The 22,129-nt window shown below is 41.9% G+C and overlaps 1 protein-coding gene across 2 annotated transcripts in view; it reads right to left on the bottom strand.

Annotated features, from left to right (window-relative positions):
- The window catches only part of FOCAD (focadhesin), a 288,209-nt gene that overhangs the window by 61,919 nt on the left and 204,161 nt on the right, over positions 1-22,129 (bottom strand). For both annotated transcript variants that reach the window (XM_079789743.1, XM_079789744.1), the window contains 6 exons: positions 21,304-21,396; positions 14,818-14,906; positions 11,636-11,680; positions 6,689-6,797; positions 3,903-4,019; positions 1,225-1,463 (listed from right to left, as the gene is read on the bottom strand). In XM_079789743.1, coding sequence (XP_079645869.1) covers positions 1,225-1,463; positions 3,903-4,019; positions 6,689-6,797; positions 11,636-11,680; positions 14,818-14,906; positions 21,304-21,396 — 692 coding nt within the window. The remainder of the gene's footprint in view (positions 1-1,224; positions 1,464-3,902; positions 4,020-6,688; positions 6,798-11,635; positions 11,681-14,817; positions 14,907-21,303; positions 21,397-22,129) is intronic.

Genomic DNA, 22,129 nt, shown 5'->3' with positions numbered 1-22,129 from the left:
ACACAAAATATGTTAACAGTCAACCACATGCAAAAGGCAGCGTTTTGTTCATGTCCAGGACCAGGCCTACATAGACTAACACGGGTGAAGAGAGCAAAATGAGTATTCTGGAAACGTTTCATTTATGAACACAAAGACGAAGCCAACTCTTCCCAATCATCTGACAGATGTTTCCAAGAGCTGAAAATGATGATCTGAAATATGGCATTTCCCCAGATCAATGGCAATTTTCATAAAGGTTTCCTATATTGGTATTTGCACCAAACTCTTTAAATTACAAATGGAAACTTAACCACTGGTTTTAAACTGAAATCTAAGTATAGCATCATGTCATCTAGTTTCTCCACATCAACACCATTTCTTGCCTTTGGACAGACAGGAAAGTTTAACAACAGCTAACAGCTCACAGGGTGCCTGTCCCTCTCTCCCACTGCTGAAAAATGGGGCTATATTCCAAGTCGGTGACATCTAAATATTCATGCTGTACCACACTACAATAAACATATATATAAAATTCTAAGATTTGCTATAAAATATAAAATGAACAACAAAACTAGATTCACATACAGGAAGATTTTCCCATTTAGTGGAATTTTCCACCTGGGTCTTTGATAGTCTATTAGCTCCATTCACGGGTAAAGCTAGCAGGCCAAAAAACGAGCAATCAAACGGAATAAACTACACAGTATAATATGCGCAGATTAAGACTCTTTAAGGATTATAAAACTGTAGCCAGGGCACAGGATAAAAGCAACATTTAACACTGGGTACATGCAGTTCTCAGGTGATTCAAGGATCCCCACACCCTCAGGCACAAGGGACACCCCGATCCTTTCCTTCCATGTTACAGTGATATCAATAAAGGATCAGCAATCCTTGTTCAGCTATAAACCAGGAAAAAAGGCAGCTTTTCTTTATAGCACCGTAGATTAGACGTTTCCTCACCTCTATTACACAGGTGTATTCAGGGCTTTCGTCTAAGCATGAAATGATGTTCCAGTAACCAATTACTTCAATAAGAGCAACCCTTAAAATACGCTAATATCTATGTGATGGAATTTAGGAAGACAAATTCACTCATAAAGCAGAACACGTGGTCGACGTGCCCATCTCAGAAAGTTCAGCAAGCAGGTACTGCTCAGATCAAGCACCCGTGTGCGTGTGCGTGTGCATGCACGTGAATCCTCCCCCGGCACCACAAAGAGAAGTGTTAACCCACTGTACCTGAGTTTCTCCTCACACAAGCGCGAGAGAAACATCCCCAAAGCGAGGCCCATGTGGATTTGCACGGCTTGAGACTCATCAGCGCTTGGTTTCCCAGGTAACCTGGCAGTCAGCATGGTCAGGATTTCCTCCACCTTCTCTTTGCAAGAGATAATGAAAACTGGCACGAGCAGAGACAAAGCCGAGGCGGCCGCAGAGCGGGCGATGGCACTCGCTGTGTTTTCCCCGGAATAGGATTTCTAGGACATGCCAGAGAAAGAAAACAGGGGGTTGGCCTTTTGTTTAAAACATGAAGGAAACATACCTATCACAAAGGCACTCTGCAACAATAACGGGCTTCTCTCCGACCCACGCCTGCCGAGTAATTCAAAAAATCGTTGCTGTGTTTGTGTACGGGTCACATTTTCACTCCTACTGACGCAACTGGCTGCTAAACGGTCCGCTAACTGATCATATCCTTTCAAATGTGAAAAACAAATTCTAAGTGTCTCATTTTAAAGGGTGTGAATTCCCTCACTGGAAAGCCTGAAACAATTTCAGGTTGAAAGCCCACATGTGTATATAATGAAAAACCCGAAGGGAAGCTATCCAAGCTTGGAGAACCCACCCAGCCGCATTATAAAATGTCCAGAAAGCCAGCGTTTGCCAGGAGAGCCGGAAAGGGGTGGGGGTGGGGCCCGTTTACGTTTAGCATGGAGGGACGAGTGTAAATTTAGCGCAGGGATCTATTGGCAGATCTCCCAAAATCTTTGGTGGGAACGCTTCCCAGTAGATGGATTATTTCCTACAGGGGGCTAATTCCTTTTAATTAAAAAGGAAGTTGAAATCCTAAAAGCCTCTGGTTACAAAGCAATAACCAGCTATTGAAAATGAAATGGAGAGCTCTATATGGGCCTCCCTGTATGCAATTACGGGGAAAGAAATGAGTAACAGCCCCAACACCATGACAGGGCAGCTGAATACGAACGGCTTCTCCCAGAACCTCACGCTGGAGGGCTCCCCCAGACATCACGCACACTTATCAGCATGTCTCGAGTGGGAAGTCCGCTGACCACTCCTCCCTATTATACACTCCGAATTTTCACACACATCCTAAAGGCCGTGTTGTCTCTTGTCATCCAAGCACATGAAAAAAGGTTTCAATTCTTTACTCATTTGCTCTCTAAGCTTTAGTACTTTAAGGATAAAAATCAAGCATGTGCTAAGATGTTCTTCTCGTTAATACAGCACTATTGTAACGATAATACTACTCAAAATGACCCAGCCCCTAGGTCCCTGAAAATAAAAATAAAAAAGTGACTTTTGAAACAGGGCTTTGAAAAACTATAACAATGCAAAAATATGAAGGTCAGAGGCAACCCTGACCTAGCTAGTAAGGAGGCTATTGCTATTGGTTTGTGAGAACTACGCAGCAGTATTAGAAATCTATACGCTGTGTGTCCTGCTGAACATCTGAACCAGGGAGCTAGTGCGAAGACCTCAGCATAAGCTAAGAAAACATTCATCCATCATTAAGAAACAAGAACACGTCCGACAGAAAACAAATCATCGCAAAGAAAGTACTGCTGTGAGCAAAATCTACCTTCCAATTTAATTCTGCATTATCCTTGCTTTGTCCTCAAGTATAGTTAAAACTTTACTTCCAGACCCTGAGCCCCAGATGAATACATACCAGGTCCTCCCCAGGGCAGGGCAGAGGCACAGAGAGGAGACCTCAGGCAGTGGAGTTGGAGGCTACATTTGCGATCTGGACCTGTGCTATATTTTTTATTCAAATCAACTCTAATCCTCTGCCGCTCAGCTGATTGCCCCATGATCACTGTAATTCCCTAAGCACTGGATAGTGATAAGGCAGAACCAAAACAATTCCACGCAGATACAGAAATAAAGCGCTCACTACCGCCAATAAAGGGGAAAAGGAAGCCAAACAAAAAAAGTGTGTTTTCACTTTGCCTCAGATCTCAGGATACAAGCGTGAAGAAAGAGAAGGTGCTTAGGATCAACAATACGACTTTGTATTTAGAAAGTATTTCAAAATTTTCAAAATATTTTCCCATAAATTATATAATTTCATCCTCACATTTTTTTTTTTTGTAAAGTTGGCAGAGCATTAGTTTTTACTTCATTTTACAGATAAGAAAAAGAAGATGATGGGTTAAGTGTCAGGTCAAGGGTAACAGAATTAATAAGGGATGAAGCGAGGGCTCCAATCAGTACTGATAATGTTGCTCAATCACCTCATTTTATAGACAGCGAAACAAGGGTCCTGAGAGATAAAATGAACTGCCCAAGCTTCCATACCCTGAAATGGAAACAAAAAAACTATGACAAGAAACTCAGGGGCTCCGTCTGCAGCCAGTGTTTATTTTACTATAACTGGAGCTCTTGACTCTGACTACACGTTAGAATAGCCCAGAATTCAAAGTGCTGAAACCCAGGGCCTATCCCTGAGCAAGTAGGTCAGAGGTAAGGCCTACACATCAGTGTTTCTTGTTTAAATTATATATGTATGTAACATATATACACACACACACATACATATTATTTTTACGATTCCCATTGTGATTCTAATGTCCATCTAAGAATCATTACGTGACATCACGGGTTTCATGTGAATAACTGAGATGAGAAGAGTCATCCCTTGAGTTTGCTAATCACTTTTCATCTCTCAGACTTACATAATAAAACGAGCAGAAAAGTTGTCCTCTGGGTTGGTAGTGGCTATCCACAATGACCAGGAGAGTGTCAAACACCATGGTAACCCAGTCTTTCATGGAAAGGAAATTCGGTTGAACCTGCAGATGAACAAACACATGAAACGATAACAGAAAACCCGAACGTTATTTCTAGGTTCAGGGAATAGCCCCCTTCGGTATTAAAGAATGGCATGCTATTGTCAAAAAGTCAACTTCACCTGCCAGGACTGAAGGAGGTGAGCAGGTATTTGACAAGCACACATGCTCACATGTGCCCCACCAGGAATATTGATCTTTTATACAGGACTTAGCAGAAGTGAGAGGATGGGGGCTGCAAAACAGAGCATATCCGAGAGCTCCTCAGAGCTCTCCCAGGTTCACTGAGGATAATGTGGAGGTTCAAGGGAGAGATGTGCAGAGAAAGCAGCTCAAAATTTCTCAGTTCTACGACTTGTCATTTCACAAAGGAGGCAATAAAGCAGCTTACACGATTCTGATCACCATCACTAGCATTTCTGCCATCACCATATATTTATCATTCAAGAAACATCACATTTTCCTAGCTAATCAGTCATAAAAACATAATTGATTTTCAGTTTGGAAAAGGAAAGAGAATTGTAAAAAAACAAAACAACAACAAAACCCAACTCATTAGAAAGAGAACTTGGTTTTAAAAATCATTCATGACCCTGGATGTCAAAAGCATTCATTAACTCACATGGTATATTCAGGTCATATAAACTATAAAGGTCAATGCAGTGTTAAGTATCTCTTGGAATTAATTCCTTGAATCAAATAAGACTGCCTTCTTAAGCTCTTTAGCTATTGGTCATATGCAGACTTAGATGAAGTTTGAAAACTTCAACTTTAATCAAATAATGAGGTCTTGAGTGTGTACTGAGTAATAGCCAAAGTCAAGGTCATCAAGAACAAAAGCAAAGCCCCACCTCTGGGTTGTGTGGCCTCTCAAAGTTTTGTGTATTATGTGTTACAGTGCAGAACAAAAGGGGGGGGGATAAAGAAGAATAAGAGGGCCTGGCATTCAAACTCTGAGCTACACCCCCCACTTATTACTGGGGTAAATTACAAGCACAACTGCATGGCTCTTTTTAAAGGATATGAAACATTTCCTCTCTAAAAATTCAACTTTCTCATCATTAAAATAAGATTCTGGGTTTAAAGTTAAATTTCCATATAGTAAGTAATTACTCTTACATTTTATCCTTCATACAATAACCCCTTGATCTGTTTCCATTTCTCACATGTAATACACATTGGTAGATTTTGCCACCTGGCATCTACTGTCTTATTCACTGATAATAGCACCCTTTGGGGAATTCCCTCCTCCATGATTTGAAGCTTGATTAAATGCTCAATCTAGCTACCTGTCCTACCTTACCCAAGTGTAGGCTGGGGACCCATGGGACTCTAAATCTTCAGTGAGGGATGCAAAGGCAGCAAATGGCTAGATTATCCATCCCAGTGGGGGGTCTGCTCAGATGGCTCATCAGTACCTGTGCCTGGACTCCCCAGGTTGCCTTGGTTACTGTTCTTCCCAAAACCTGATTTTTAAGCTCTGCCTTCAATCCCATTGGCTTCCAGATTCCTTATCTAGTTCCTCCTTTAAATGAGAGCCATTTTCTTTGCTTGCAACCAAAAAACCCCACCATGAAACAAAACAAAACAAAACAAAACAAAACAAAACAGTACAACAAAACAGGCTGGCTTAGCAGTTAATAACAGGCTCTGGAGCCAGACTGTCTGGGTTCAAATCCTGGTAGTGCCAATTGCTGTGTCACCTCAGGAAAGTTGTGTAGCATCTCTGAGCACTTATTAAAAAACAGTATAATTGGCCCATAAGACATTCTGTGGGGACAGACAGAGGCTGAATAACACTGAATAAACTCTTTTTGCAGCAAGAAGTGATGAAGTATATGCTAATGCCAATGAGGACTATTACTGAGAGGTTAGTATCAACCGGGCATTGTGCTTTTTGTCTATTAATTCATTTAATCCTTCAATAATCCTACCTGATTAGTATCGTCATCCCCATCTTATAGATGGTGAAATAGGCCCCCAAAAGGGACGTCAGCAATGGCACACCACAGAGCCAGTAAGTACAAGTATAAGGATTTAAATGACGGACTCTCCTACTTCAAAGGCTGTTTTGAACCCCCTGGCTATGTTGTCTCCAGATACTGATGGCTCCTAGATAATAGGGCTTGTAGGAAGAATGTACCCGTGCCTTTTTATTTTGACAGATATAAATTATCTGAAAAAGTACATTGGAAATGAACACTGACCAGCTCGCCACATGTTTAATTAAGAAATAAATGCCTTGCAAAAATGAATAGGCACTTTGCCATTGACATCTACAATTAAAATGCAAAGTATGATTTTTTTCCCCAGTCAGTAAACACTGCTTATTTATCATTTTTTGACAGCATTGTTCACTTTCAGTCAGCCTAGTTAACCTCCTAAGACTGGCTACCACTGATGTCATCACAAAAAGACAACCCCTGCTGCATAAAATTGGTCCCTTCAAATTGAAATGACCACTTAACTGGGAGGGAGGAGGCAAAACAGAAAGCTGCGAAGAAAAGCGTCGTGGAGGCGCTAGAGCTCCCCGGGTAAAGGCCCGTCAGCTGGAAGGACTTGGTGCCCCCAACAGGCTCTAACCTCGTGAATTCCGCGCCGGCTTCCAGGGACGTCTCACCTTCCAGCTGTTACACAGCGGAGCCCCCTGGTTCAGATCACCCCTGACTCACCTCCAGCACGCCCTCGCCGTCCGAGCAGAGGCTGGCTTCGTGTTTGGATACGACGACAGCAAGGCTGCTCAAGGCTAACAGCGCGTTGCCTTTCACCACCGGGCTCTCCCTGTTTAAGGAGAAAAACATTCCAAGAGAGGATTTGGGGGGCATTAGCCGGGAGAAGGGAAGGTGCTATTATAGGGAGGGCAGATGAGGGCAAAAAGCACCCCACTCCTTCACGGAGCCTCGTAAGCGGGTGGGCTTGTTCCCGATGCCAGCAGCCTCCTCCCTCCGGACACCAGGGCTGATTTGCAACTCTTCTTACAGATGTGTGGTCATTATACTTTTTTGTAACTTAAAAATCCAAGCTCGCCCTGGCTGGTTTGGCTCAGTGGATAGAGCATTGGCCTGTGGACTGAAGGTCTGGGTCAAGGGCACGTACCTTGTTGCAGGCCCTAGTTGGGGTGCGTGCGGGAGGCAACCAATGAAAGCGCCTCTCTGATATCAATGTTTCTCTCTCTGTCTCTTCCTTTCCCTTCCACTCTCTCTAAAAACCAATGGAAATATATCCTCGAATGAGGATTAATAAAAATTAAAAAAAAAAAAATCCAAGCTCATCATACCTAATTTCTTCCTAAAATGTTTATTTTTGTCATTTGACGTTACATTTCCTAAGCGATCTTCTTCTGTCACCTTTGGCCAATATAAATGCATCAACATGTTCTGAAAACAGACCAGGACAGTTGTGTGAATGAGCCGGGCAGAGCGAGGTGGCGTCTGGCTCCTGAGCACCGGAGTGTGGAGCCAGAGAGCACACCTTCCCAGCAGCTCGGCCAAGCGGCAGCTTCCCTCAGTCGTTATTATCCCCCTTCTTTCTCGGAATACGTCGAAGCCAGTGACCTCAAAGCCAGATTGTTATATAATTGAGGCTCTAGATAAGATGCAAAAAATACCTATTTTTAGACTAGTAGGAATGAGAGTTGCCCTTCATATCATCCCAATGATAGTTTTCTAATATTAGCAAAATCTTAAATTTGACTTCTGAATTTAATATCAAGAAACTGAGCCTTGTTGATACACCCACCACCTGAAAGTACACATTTCCTATTATTCCATCATTCCCATGTGACCCTGTAGCATGGCCTCAGGTGGGACACGGAGGAGATGCCCCTGGCTTCCAACTCTCATGACAGAGCGCAGGCAGCAGAGCATCCAGCCGCAGGGTTCGGTTCTCAGTCAGTCCTACGATTGTGGGTTCCCACAAATCCAGGGAATGTGTCCCCAAACCTGGACTTCACACCTGAACTTGAATCAATGTACACATCCCAGAACTCTTCCCTGCTTACCTAGTGCTGGAATAGATGGATATGTGGGATAAAGAAGACAGAGATGTGACTGAACATGTGAGCTAGTGAGTATTAAAAAATTAGTATACACGTGTTCTTGCATTTTTGCTTCCATTTAAGAATGGGACTCGGGATGTGCCATCGTCAGGTTATTCCATGTATCTATTCATCCATCCTCTCCTCCTACCCCTCCCTCCCACCTCGGGGTGGGTAAGCTCAGTGAAGACTGGCTCTGCACGCTTGGTCATTTTGTTCACCAATTTGTTCTCCTTAATTCATTCCTCTATGAGACCTGCCTTAAGCTGATAAGACACCAACATTTACATTGGGGGTTGGTGTGGAGGAGAAAATAGGAAGAAAGACTTGTGATCCAAACAGATGGCTTTGCTCAAGGTTTTGCTAGAGTTCTGCAGTCAGGATTATTGGGAACTCGTACAGCTAATAATATAACAAGAAGCGAGGCAAGATCTGGGCATTCCTAGTTGCCCTAGCCGTGAAATCATTTAACAAAACCCAAATTAAATCTTTTGCTTTACTAGCTCTTTCTTTTAGTTGAGACGATCCTGATGCCCATCTTGTTACAAAATGGTCATAAATTACTAAAGTTAGGTAAAAAGTCATTTTAAGATTCTCAGTGGTCTGAGAATTAGATCGCCGGGTTTTATCACCCCGTAGAAAAACTTTGATGGTCACCAGAAATTGGGTACCATATCTTTTAAAACAAGAATAGCATACAAGATAACATAAAAAGTATCTTTTTTCCTTGGTTTTTTAATTGATTTTTTACAGAGAGAGGAAAGGAGAGGGAGAGAGAAACATTGATGTGAGAAACATGGATCAGCTGCCTCCTGCACACCCCTCACTGGGGATGGAGTCTGAAACCTGGGCATGTGCCCTGACTGGGAATCGAATCAGTGGCCTTGTGGTGCATGGGATGATATTCAACTAACTGAGCCACACTGGCCAGGGCAAAAAAAAAAAAAAAAAAAAAAAAGTGTCTGCTTAACACTGAAATTCTGAAAGAGAATTTAGCCTTGGTTTTAAAACAGTGCCCAACATAATTTTATTTCAAAAGTTTCACTGCTCTTGACATTCCTGAGCATGCATTATTTCTTGTAAAATGGAAAAAAAATATATTTAAAGCCACCGCTAATTAGACCTTCTGTTATAGATTAAATGCAAATTTGGACATTAATCTTTGAATAATAAAAAACAAACAAACACAAAAACTAGCCCACAGTTGCCCAGTGCATGCTTAGGCCAAGCTCTCCATCTCACACAGGCACTATGACCACCTAGGTATTCCCTCCTTGCCTGGCGCGGTGAACGACAGAGAGAAGACACTCGACGCATATTTAGTGAAGCAAATTCACGGAGGAGCTGGCCAGGTGAAAATCTACAACTGGTTCAGCAAAAACTCATCACCTTGTTGATCAAATAGCTGTCCCCTACAGTCAGGCAGTAGTAATTTGCATAATGACATGTCAGCATCAGTACAGTATTTATCTAGGCAGCACCACTGACATTTTAATTAAATTGTCCTTTGCAACAAACTGATGCCATTAACCTAATTAAAACGCGCAAGGAAGGATGAGCTGCGATGATGCTTTCTCAGGGACACGGTATTACGTTACATATCAGTGAAGTGACCCAGTCCCTGGGGGATTTTTATCTTCAGGTTCAAACCTATTTAATTAATAACAGTCAAAATAAACGCACATCCATCATCAGGTTGTGTCTGTGTTATGATTCTCCCTCAGCCCTAACCCTGATGCTTTAGAAATAAATGCTCTCAAATGAGTATGTCAGCCTAATCCGGTGAGGTTTTACTTCCTGCTTTTAACTTATGGCTCAGATCAAAATAAGTCTTACGCTGGCCTGTGGCAGCCGTGGTCCAAGGAGCAGAAGGCTTAGCTGGCAGGGGGTGGTGGTGGGAGGAAGTCACGGGAAAAGCAAAGGGAGGGAGGCAGAGCGATTCCCCTGCTCATCATTAATCCCTTTGCCCCTAGACCTTAACTGTCTCCTATTCACTTGCGGTCATGGATTGCTTTAATAAGATAAGGTCTATAAAATGCTTTGAAATTTTTGATGAAAAGGTAACGCCATGAAAACATGAATTCTTTTTACTCTGCACCTCTGAGAATGGCAACACACTCTTCTGAAGTATTAGTCATGAAACAATGCTCTGGAAAGCTGAAGATTACAGTCTTGTTGAAGAATCTTAGAATGAAAAATGTAAATGCTACCGGAGAGGCAAAATTGTAGTTTGTTTTAATAGAAAGATGCTAGTTTCTTCAGCACTTTTTGCTGTAAATGTCAGAGCACCATTTTTTAATAGGATATAAAGATATAAGTAGACCAATATAATAGAACAAACTACCAGCCGTAAGGTCAAAGGCAGCCCCCTCCCGGCACCCCTCCCTTCCAACCTGCAGCTGGTGCTCTCCCACGGGGTCTGCGATTCACCAAAGCACACACAAATGACTCCCTACATAAGTCTCTCTAACTTTAGGTTTCATTTTGTCCCCAGTTTTGTCCACACAGTTCCCCCTGACCCCCCCAGAACTGAGCACAGAGGCGGGTGACCACTGCTATTTGCCTTCATTCGGGAGACACGAGGCTGAGGAGTTCATGTGCCAGGATCAGCCTTCCCTGTTTCAGAAATGACTGATGGGAGGCTAACTCTAAGGCACATCGTGTGTGTGTGTGTGTGTGTGTGTGTGTGTGTGTGTGTGTGTGTGTGTTTAAGGCAGAATCTATTTAGCTACAGAGGGCTTTGTGACATGATAGGGATAAACTATACTGCAATGAAATATTTCTGGATAATGGACTTTCAGTGCACATGAAATCCTCCAGGTCAAAGGTCTATCTGTGTTGTTTGGTGAATAAGAAGAAAGGATGTCAAGGAATGTCAGCAGCTAAGGGTGATGGCGGAAGGGAGAAGCGTAGTGAGTGAGTGTAACTTACTGCCAGAAACAATTAGTCAGCTTGTTAACAAAGGAAACTGAGGAGATTGTTTAAGTAAGTTCATTAGGGTTGGCTTAAGATAAAAAGCCTCAAGATAGTAATACTCGAGTTATTTTTGTTAAAACAAACCAAGGATATGAGTGAAACCATCTTTTTTTTTTTTTAACTGGATCTTTGCATTAGTTTCTAGTATTTAAAAATTCAGTGTGTAGATACCCTGCACCAATACCACAAAAGGAATAAAAGGAAGTACTCTTTGATTTATTTGCTGACTCACAGCTGAGATTTAATAATCTATTTATTAATTCACATTAGCAAGGATCCCCTACCCACCTCCTTCACCCAAACTAAATTAGAATTTTAAGAACCCAAGTCAGCCCGGGGCCCTTTCATACCTGTACAAGAGTCAGGAGACTTTGTAAAAGTATGTGTCTGTACTGATTCCTCTGTATTTTCACGAAGAGACACACAGTAAGAATTAACTTAATATGAGAAAGGATAACGACCGATTTTTAAAAATATAATTGAAAACTCCTTTAGAATTCTTAAAATTATGAGATACCGTAAAAGGACAAATTGTATGTACCTTGCAGGAAAAAACCTCACACACGTTTATAGAAGATTTGCGGCAAAGAGAATAAAGGGGTCTTACTTTGCAGCCGACTTGGTGATCTCATCAGTCAACATGTCTCGGACCCTGCAATGATGACGCAAAGAAAATCCGTGTCAGAGTTTACGTTAGAGCAAGAACCCAATCTTTTTGCTTATTCATCAATTATTAAGAACCTCTAGAAATGATTCCAGAGCTAAGAACGAGACTTGGGGAATTTTAGTGTAAGGTGAGAGAACTGTAGTAAGGGCTTTACTTCAAAGAGAGTTTCATCTTCCTTCTCCTCAGGTCACTAGTGGAAGGAGGCGGCGGCGGTGGTAACTAAGGAGGGATAGGGTTGTGATGGTGTTCTCTCTTAAACGGGTTGGAGAGTAGGTGTGTCCTTCATATTATTCTCTGCTATGGTCTGAATGCCTGTCCCCCTCACCCCAGATTCATATGCTGAAACCCAAGCTCCTGATGTGTGGTATTTGGAGGTGAGGCCTTTGGGAGGTGCGGAGGGTGGAGTCCTCAGACTCTCTCTCTCTCTCTCTCTCTCTCCCTCCTCCATCTCCCCACTCTCTGCCCCTTCTTCTCGTCTCTTTCCCCTCTTCCCCATGTGAAGACACAAGGAGAAGGTGGCCGTCTGCAAACTAGGAAGGAGGCCCTCACCTGCACCAGACCTCCCAGCACCTTTATTTGGACGTCCAGCCTCCAGAACGGCGAGCGATACATTTCTGTTGGTTAGCCACCCAGGCGCTGGTATTTTTGTTACAGCAGCCCAAACGGACTAAGGCATTTGCCTTTTTTGCACAAGAGCTCACCGAAACGGCAATTTTACTAGTTCCAAATTGTAAATAATAGTCACTTGTATGTATATACAATAAAACTAAAAACATAGGTGATAAAATCACTCTGAAGCTAAAACAAAATAATTACACTTGCGAATATGAAGGAAGGTATGCTCAATTCAAATAGTCACAGGATTTTTAAAAATGTCAGTAGAAGAGCCTTGAGATAAAGTGAAAAACAACCACTGACTGCCAAATTCACATTCTGAACAGGATACAGACATTTTCATTGAGTTTCAGCAATTCAAAGTTTTTATAAATATTATGACTTTTGCAAACATAAGTTATATTTGCATTCATAAATATTTTCATTTGAAATCTAATAAAATCTTAGCTATTCAGCACTCTCTGAGAATGTAATTTTTAAGAGCCACGTTTTTCAGTTAGTGGCAAACTGCTCCTATGGATCTTTAACTTGTATTTTATAAGATCATTTGACAATAAACTCTCTAACTTGTCCAATCTCAGAATGCCCAGATGGAGAATAGTGCAGTTAATGTATTCTCTTACTGGTCAATGTGGAATCTTTACAAATGATGACTTGCTTATACTTGCTTCCACGTAGGGCCAAACCTTCCACGAGTGGACCAGTTCCCTCCTTTTACCCATCTCTTCTCTCTGCCGCATCACCAATTATTTTTTCCTACTTCTTTTACTTGCCTTAGCATGAGAACATACTGAAATCTCTATCATCTTAAAATAAGAACAAGCCCTCCAGCCACTGTCCCATTTTTTTTGCTTCTCATTCATCAGAACTCATATAAGATAGTGTGTACTTGACTCAGGTTCATCTCCTTCCACGCTCTCTGGGCCCTTCTATAGTCAGGCTTTGTCCCCACCACTCCATCAGGGCAGCCTCTGGCATGACTTTCAAGACGCCAAATTGATTGCCAGCTCTCCGTCTCCATCTTGGGCCAACTCACAGCAGCACTTGACCCAACTGGTTGCTCCTTTCGAGAAAGACTTTCTGCCCTTGGCTTTTAAGAGCCCATGAGCTCTTGGTTTTCTTCCTACATCACTGGTCGCTAATTTTCTGTATGCTTTATGAGTTCCTCCTCCACCTTCTCCGGTTCTAAATGTGGAAGTTCTCTGGGCTCAGTCCTCTGACTTTTTGGTCCTCAGTTACTCTCTTGGTGATTGATATACTGATAATTCCCCAGTCTGTACTCCAGCCCTGACGTTAGCCTGAACTCTAGACTCATGGTCAACAACCTACTTGACAAGGAGAAGGCGGCCGTCTGCAAACTAGGAAAGAGGCCCTCACCAGCATCAGACCTCCCAGCACCTTCATTTGGACTTTCTTTAATCCATATGCTGGTAGCTCAGGCTTAGCAAGTCCCAAAGCCGAGTCCTCTGTACCTAGACCTGCTTTTCTATTGTCTTCCTCGTCTTAGTAGATGGGAACTCCATACTTCTAGTTATTCAGAGTTAAAATATTGTAGTTATCCTTGACATTCATCGTTTTCTCACATTCTTCATTCCACATATCTCTTTCTCTCTTTTGAAAAGTGTAGCCAATATACCACCTCCACCAAATGATTATTTTCAGAAGATGAAATGAAAACTACATGTGAAAGATAATACCAATTAGAAAGTGAAATCCAAATTCTTAATCTCTAACCATAAATCCAATGTCATATATTTTAAACTGCTTTGCTGTTTTTAAAAATAAATTTAGAAAATGAAACTTAGAATAGATTTAGTCACACACACACACACACACACACACACACACACACACACACTCAGCTTCTGCTTTTCTACACATGCCAATTGTCAGTAAATAAAAATCTAAAATCCAATAACCTTTGAACAGATTTTTGGATTAAAGAAACCTGTGGCTGCAGGCAAAGCTATTTAGATTCTGGGCATTTAGATTTAGGCTGCTGCAACATTAATCTGACACTGTATTTATCCCAATCCATGTAACAATTTAAATTGCCTTTAATGTGCCAGCACACACATAAACATTTCTAGATAACATAGTGGGAATCACTAGGCGGGTGTCTGTTAAAGTTGCTCCTGATAATGAAGCTGTCTTGGAGAGGGAGGAGCAGGTGAGTGAAAAGGTATTTCTTGACCAAATGTGAGTTAGAAAGGCAATGAATTAAGTGGAGAAAAACAGAAATTTTCATAAAAAAAGAAGAAATAATCCGTTCTAAGGTGAAAAAAGAAAAGCAAACCATTTCCACACTGCTTTAGAAAACAATAAAAGACATTCAATATATGAATAAAGCTCTCCTCCTTCTGAGGAGATGAAAAATACAGCTACCAGATCTTCAGTCCTTCCCCCCCTCAGGCTCATACAGAACTTAAAAAGCCCCAACATGAAAGCCTTTAAAGTAGTCGCCTTCCCATAGTTCACTTCCCGTGACGTCATGGAACCCCCCTTACCAGAGCCAGGCTGTGCCTTTTTTGAACTGCACCTCCTCAGCGCCTTCCTTTCCGTGTTTTAACTGCAGCTCCAGCTCCGCTATTCTTCCCTGCAAAACAGCATAAATCAGCATGCTAACTTGATGGCCAAAATTACCTTAAAATTTCTATGAAAAACACTTAGAGATGGCAGCCATATCCTTTCCCAATTCACCTTAAGTGTTCCTGATAGGTTAGTAAATTATGTACGAGGACGTGTGACAGAGATAATTACATCACTGCTCAGGTATTTCTACATTCACCAAATAAATACATCCTCGGGAAGTTATATGTTTGGCAGAGTTAGTGCAGAGTGCTTCATTTTGGGATATCTATTAAAAGCAGAGTTTAATTTCATAGGTGCCATTCAAAAACACCTCCTATAGCAACAATCAGCTTGTATCAACAGCTAATAATTTTAACTAACATTATCTGAAGATTGGGGTCTGAATACCAGTATCATAACAGAATGGCAGAATATGAGTAGGATGGTATATAACATTTAAATTCAGGAAATATATAGCAAAGGTTATTTTCTCAAATAGCTTAACATTTCTATTTCTTGAGTGAACATATAAAAATAAATATTTTTGTTTGTTTTGTTAATATATATATTTTTTATTGATTTCAGAGAGGAAGGGAAAGGGAGACAGAGATAGAAATATCAATGATGAGAGAGAATCATTGATCGGCTGTCTCCTGCATGCCCCACAATGGGGATCGAGCCTGCAACCCAGGCATGTGCACTTGACTGGAATCAAACCCAGGACCCTTTAGTCCACAGGCCAATGGTCTATCCACTGAGCCAAACCAGCTAGGGCTAAAAATAGATATTATACTTCTCAACTTCTAACATGTAATAAAAATATAGCTAATACCATGCCTTTAAAAACAAGACCTTCAAATATTTCTTATCCTCTTTGTTTGTTTGTTAATCTTTACACAAGGATATTTTTCCATTGACTTTTAGAGAGAGTGGAAGGGAGGGGGAGAGACAGAGAGAAACACTGATGTCAGAGAGACACATCCATTGGTATGTGCCCTTGACCGGAATTGAACCCAGGACCTTTAGCCTGTGGGCCAATGCTCTACCACTGAGCCAAACCAGCTAGGACTATTAGCCTCTTCTTACACTCAGAATTATTTTGATCAGATGCTTTCCCTTCTATTCCATCACCAGTTACATTATTTAAGTATAATTGGTTTATTGATGAACCCTACATTGGACAAGAACTTAGACTGCATATTGTATTACTGGGTAATACCACACCATTTTCAGAAGTAGCTGTGCCGCTTCCATCTCACCAGCAGTAAGTAAGAGGTCCAGTAATTCACATCCTCACCGACATTTGGAATTGTCAGGCCTTTTATTCGGACCATTCTTGCGGAAGTGAAATGGTGCTCATTATAGTTTTCCTTTTCATTTCATTGTTCACTGATGAGAGTGCACATCTTTTCAAATGTTTATTAACTATTTGGGTTTCCTATTCTTTCCATTTTTTCTATTGGTTGTCTTACTATTATTGATTGTAGGGTTCTAAGGTATGTCCTACAGAGGAAAAGTATATGTCTCTATATACACCCTAGAGCAGCGGTCGCCAACCTTTCGGACCTCACGGACCACCAGTAGTCTGCTGACCACCAGTTGGCGACCGCTGCCCTAGAGAGGGAAGCAATATAGTTTGTTAAGAACGTGAGCTCTGGAATCAGAATCTAATGCCATTTCCACTTACTTGAGGTCTATATTTGGGTATGTTATTTCACTTCTCTAAGCTTCAGTTTCCTCATTTGTAAAATGTAGTTAACAACTATCTCATGGTATTAGAGCATCATCCTATATAATAAAGAGCTAATATGCTAATTAGACCAAACAGCAGAATGACCGTCCAGATGGTCATTCGAATGACTGTCCGGACGACCCTCCGGATGAAGCCGGGGCTGCGAGGGCTGAGCCCCTTGCACGAATTTCGTGCATCGCGTCTCTAGTATTAAATAATGTGGAAAACTGTCTAATACAGTACCTGATAACAGATAATAGCTACCATTACTAGGTTTGTTGTAAAAAAAAAAAAATACCCTACTTCCCCTTATAATCTTCTTACAAATCATTCTTGCATGAATATATCGAAATCCTTTGTAAAATAATTCATATTTTCATCTGTATATTCTCATAGAGTAAAATGTAATACCCAGACTGTACAGTTGCATGCCCTTATATGTCTCTCCAGTACTCTCAGTTACTGGCCTGTGAGCTCGTGGAAAGCAAGGACTGTGTCATCAGTGTGAGGAGTCCTGTACACAGCAGCACCTCCAGCCACAGTGCCCCGGGGCCCCCAGCTCAGGCACGCCGCCATATCCACGCCCACCTCCCTGTGTCCAAAGACAGAACCCGGGCCCTTTCCTTCTCCCCTCTTTTTCTTAGAGCAAGGAGTCAAAGGTGACCAAGCTGGCAAGACATTGATATTAGTATTTAATGTTGATAATGGCCTCCTAGGAGGGTAGGCAAAATAGAAGATAAATTTTATTGCTTGTCTTTATTTGTCATGCTCCTTAAATTATGCCTCTTTCTTCCTAAAACACGTACTTTCCATAATGCTTTCCCAAAAAAGACAATAGGAAATCAAAAGGCTAAAATCTGTTTGGAAGTAAACGAAACAAAAAGCTAGTACACACGCAACCTCTTGAGAAGGCCCATTTTTCTAATCTCTCCCGTGGCCATAACTAGCACAGCCATTCTATTGTGACCGTGTCTCTTTCTTCCTCCTCAGAGTCTCTGTCCCTCTCAGGCTCCTCTCTGGAAGGTCTCTAACCCCTTCCACCCGGTCCACGTCAGGCTGTTTATCCAGATGTGCATTGCCTTCCAGTTCTCTGCCTGCTGCTAACCGAGACCTAGTGGCATTCAGTTGCCTCTGCTTCTGGCTAACAGCTGTAGTGAAGGCTGGAAAGCATGCCTGGGACAAAAAGGCTGAAATGGTCTCCTGAATTGAGAGTTCTGGATTGCCTGGAGATTCCAACTATTCCAACCCTTTGCACTCACTTGCTTTTTTCTCGATTCCTTTATTCTAATGCTAACTGTGTCGAGTCACACTCGACATCCGAGTGCAAAAGGTTAAGCAATTGATCCCTCCTACTTAAAAAAAACAAAACAAAACTCCAGCCTGTGTAACCAAGAGCTTGCTGATTACAGTGAGCAATTTCACCTGGCTCTAAACCTACACATTAAAACAAACAAACAAACAAACAAACAACCCTTACAATGGTCAGAGAGTAATTTACTAAGGGCACAGTTCCTGACCCTGCTTTGATTTCACATAATTCTGAGCGAGCGGATGGGCTCAGGAGATAAGTGTCTGTAGTCAGCCTGCTTGAATTCCTCTCTCCTGTTCGAGGTCATACTCAAAATGCCTAGGAGCCCTTTACACAATAGCTGGAGACTTTAACTTCCTCAGCATCCCACAAGGGCAGCAAGGTAAAGATGTTGGTAAAAGGCACCTTATCAAAAAGGACTCTGAGCTGTCAATCAACTTGTATATGCATTTTTCCATCTTAATGAGAAGAAATCCAAATTCCTCCCCATGTCAAGCACTAAGATATGCTTAGAATTTCAAATCCCACATCTCATGGAAAAGGTAGAGAAGGCTGGAAGCAGACATCTAAGCAAAAGCCACTTGTGGTGTTCAGATCTCAAACTTATTCACCTCAAAATCAACCTGCAGGAAATTATGTGGAATGTACCCTTTTGCTGTCTCCTGGGCTTAACGGAATACAATGCGGCTCCTTGGAAAGATCCTCTAGTTTAATGCTACAAAGTAGGTCTCGCACATATAACTTCTATGCAGAAGAAGTACCCTCCAGGACAAGAAATTCTTGATGTGGACAAGGAGTCTGGCAGTTGCTCGAATTCTTCTAAGATACCACTGATTCTATTTAAGTGTGGAGTCATTTACGAAACTTGCTGGATAGTTAAAGGGCACCAGGGTACCTTCAAATCACAGAGATAGCCTAAAAATATTGTTGCACCTTCAAATAACACTGACAATCTTATTATAGTTGACACTTTTTCACTTTTATCGCCAATTTTCAAAGGAACTAGATTTATTCAAAATTCAAATGGTAAATAAAGATGAACATGATCACAACAGTAGAAAAGCAGAGTAATTGATCTACATTGCTAAAAATACTCAGCTGGCTTTTCACAAATAGATCTATCCTTTAAAATATTAAAGCAATTTGCATTACTTGTTGTTACAACTAATGTGCAGCATTTCTCATTAGGGAAATATGCATGATGCAGCGGGAAAGGCTGAGGTTCTGGTGTCAAAAAAATTCCGGTTAATTTCCAGCTCTTTCACTTACTGACTGTTGGATTTTGCACCATTTGCTTTGCTTTCCTAGCTAACCCTATTCATAATCCCATTATATGTGGGGTTGACAATACCCTCTTCAAAGGGTTTCTGTAAAGATTAATTGAAATCACATATGAAAAGTATTGGACACAAACTAGTTATTCAATAAATAGTAGCTCTTACTATAAAAACACACACCATGGAGTTGTCTTTTAATCAACTGCAAGTCACCTGAATGAGTTATATCATAATCCCGTTCAATTTAGACGTCCTTATGCTAAGAGCTAAATACAATTCGCAGTTCATTCTGCAGGAGGAGGATTTCCTTGCTTTCTGCAGGCCCTGGAGAGCTTTGTGCATCCTCTACTAGCGCATCGCAGATGTACTGGAATTGCTCCTGGACATGTTCGTCTCCGGCACTGGACTGGGAGCTCACTGAGAGGAAGGAGTGCTTTATTCCCTTTCGCGTCCCACACCCCGGCACGGGGCCTGGCCAGTAAAGAGCACCCCATAAATGTTTGGTGAAGGAAAACACTGCGAAACTGCATGGGGAAAAGTAAATGTGAGAAAAAGTATCCTCTGACTTATAATTTCACTAATCTTGAATAAAAACTATAATGGTGTAGGGTGTGTATGAGTAATGCCTTCATTCACTCATGCACCTGTTCACAACTGAGTGTCTAGATGCGGCTGAGGATAAACAAGTGTGTAAGCTGAGCAAAAGGAAATTACTTAAAAAATCTTTAAAATGTGGGTTCCAGTGTAGTTTGGGGGACCATCTAAAACACATTTTCTCAGAGTGTGGTTGATAGACTGAGTTAAAATCTCGGCAGAGTTTGGTAAACATGGAGATTCCTGATTCCATACTCAGTTCTAATGAACAGGAATCTCCGAAGATGCATCAGTACTTTATAAATTCTAGACTCAATAAGATATGTTGCATCAAGGTTTCAATTTAAGATGAGAACAATGTTCAGATGCATAGCCATTCCTGACACCCCACCTCTCCTTACACACACGGGTACACACACACACACACATCACCACCACCACCATCACCACCAACACTACCACTACCACTACCACTACCACCACCACTACCACCACCCACCGCCATCACCATTTAGGATAGCTTTTACCTTTAACCGTAACACTTGACACTCTATGAAAATCTAATTTGGGGCCATAAATTATTTTAGTACCATCAGATTTTTTTTTCTATCATCCTTATAAATGAATTCTAAGCTCAGAAAAAGAATTGTTAGTTGTTTTCTTATATTGCTAAGTGTTCATATATTCTCACACTGATTAAAAATTATTTCTGATATTAAAAATCCACAAACTCTAACTTATATTATTACTGGATTAAATGAGGTCAAATGGAGTATAATTCATTGATTTAGGGAGCACCTATTGTGTTTTAGACATATGTCAGGTTCTAGCGATAACAGGGAAGAAAGCAGAGCTCCTAGTCCTAAGGCGCAGGGACCACAGGAGGGAGGCCCCGGACAGATAACTAAGGTGAGAAAGGCTTCGAGAGAGAAGCCTAGACTCCAAGGAAGCACATATGAGCAGTCCAGCCAGTGTGTGAGGGGAAGGCACACTGGTGCCTTCCCAGATAAAATGATGTGAAGAACAAGCAGAAATTAGGTGGGCAAAGAGGGAATGGCAGTACCTGCACCAGAAGAGAGCAGGAGAGACATGCCGCGTTTGGAAAACGAAGACGTTAGCAAGGCTGAAGCACAGCATTCAGAGGAAGGGTGACAAGATGAGGCAGGACATGTAAGGGAGTCAGTCCTGCTGAGGAGGCAAGGCCGACAGTGAGCTCAGATTGGGAGGCGCTCCAGTTGAGGTGCCCTGGGACACCCAAAGGGGAGGATGGGGGCTCTGGGAGAGGCTCAGAAGGCAGCAGGGTGTGGGAGAGGAGCGCTAGGAGGGAGTTCTGGCTGGGACGCAGGGTGGGGGGAATCGGCATTTATGTCTCACATTCTTTATCAGCAAATATAACCATTGCATTTTCCATAGTTCTGTTTCCTGAGTGCTTTTACATTAAGACATATTTGTAGTACAGTCCGAGATAAAGAGATGCTCCCCTGAAGCAAACCATCCCGTGTTTCCTTACCTGTAAAATGGCATGATAAGCTCGGCTCATGTATGCCAGCCAGGCCTGTGGGAGGAAAAGGGCGCGGTGCCACTCTGAGAGCTGGATGTGAACCTGTGGGAAAGACGGAGCACAGCGCGAGTCAGGCGGCACAGTGCTGAAACAGGGTACAATTAAACCATATCATCAATCCCTTCTTTCCCCCGACCTAAATGGTTATGTTCTAAAGCAAACCAAATCAGTCTAGGCTCAGAACCGCAAATAAGGCCTTTTGGATATTTTCAAAGGAGAAGAGCTTAGAGTCCTGAAATTTTCTAAATTAAAGCAAATAGAATCCTACAATAATAACAAGCTGAGATGTATATGTAATACAAACATGTCCCTGAAAATTAGGGGGAAACTCTGTAAAGCCTCTTGCCCATGTCAGGAAACGAGGTATTGTCTAACAAATCCCCCCAGTAATTTTAAATAAAAATAAATACTGCTCACATCCTGGATTTCCACTCTGACAATTTCTGAAGTAATAAACTCAAATTGCCAACAGAAATATCATGTTGTGTAGAAACCACGATGGTAGGAGCATGCAAATGAGCGCGGCACTCAGCAATTGTGCGCACCACCAGATAAAGGCCCTTTAATCAGTGCGGGTAAACAAGCGAGAAATGAAATCTGCCAGCCCTGCAACCCCGTGTCTGAAGCGAAGCCCAGACACAACATCTGGTTTTCATAGTCATTTCTGTTTCTACCTATTAGTACACGGCTATCTGGAAACCAATCTTCCCAAGGCCTGCTTCTGTTAAAGAAAAGATCTCTCCAGAAACACAGCCACGGCGCATCACATTTCATG

Source organism: Cnephaeus nilssonii (assembly GCF_951640355.1).
Source record: "Cnephaeus nilssonii genome assembly, chromosome: 14".
Taxonomy (NCBI): domain Eukaryota; kingdom Metazoa; phylum Chordata; class Mammalia; order Chiroptera; family Vespertilionidae; genus Cnephaeus; species Cnephaeus nilssonii.
Note: the sequence above shows the minus strand (reverse complement) of the source record. Positions and strands in the feature narration are given on the sequence as shown.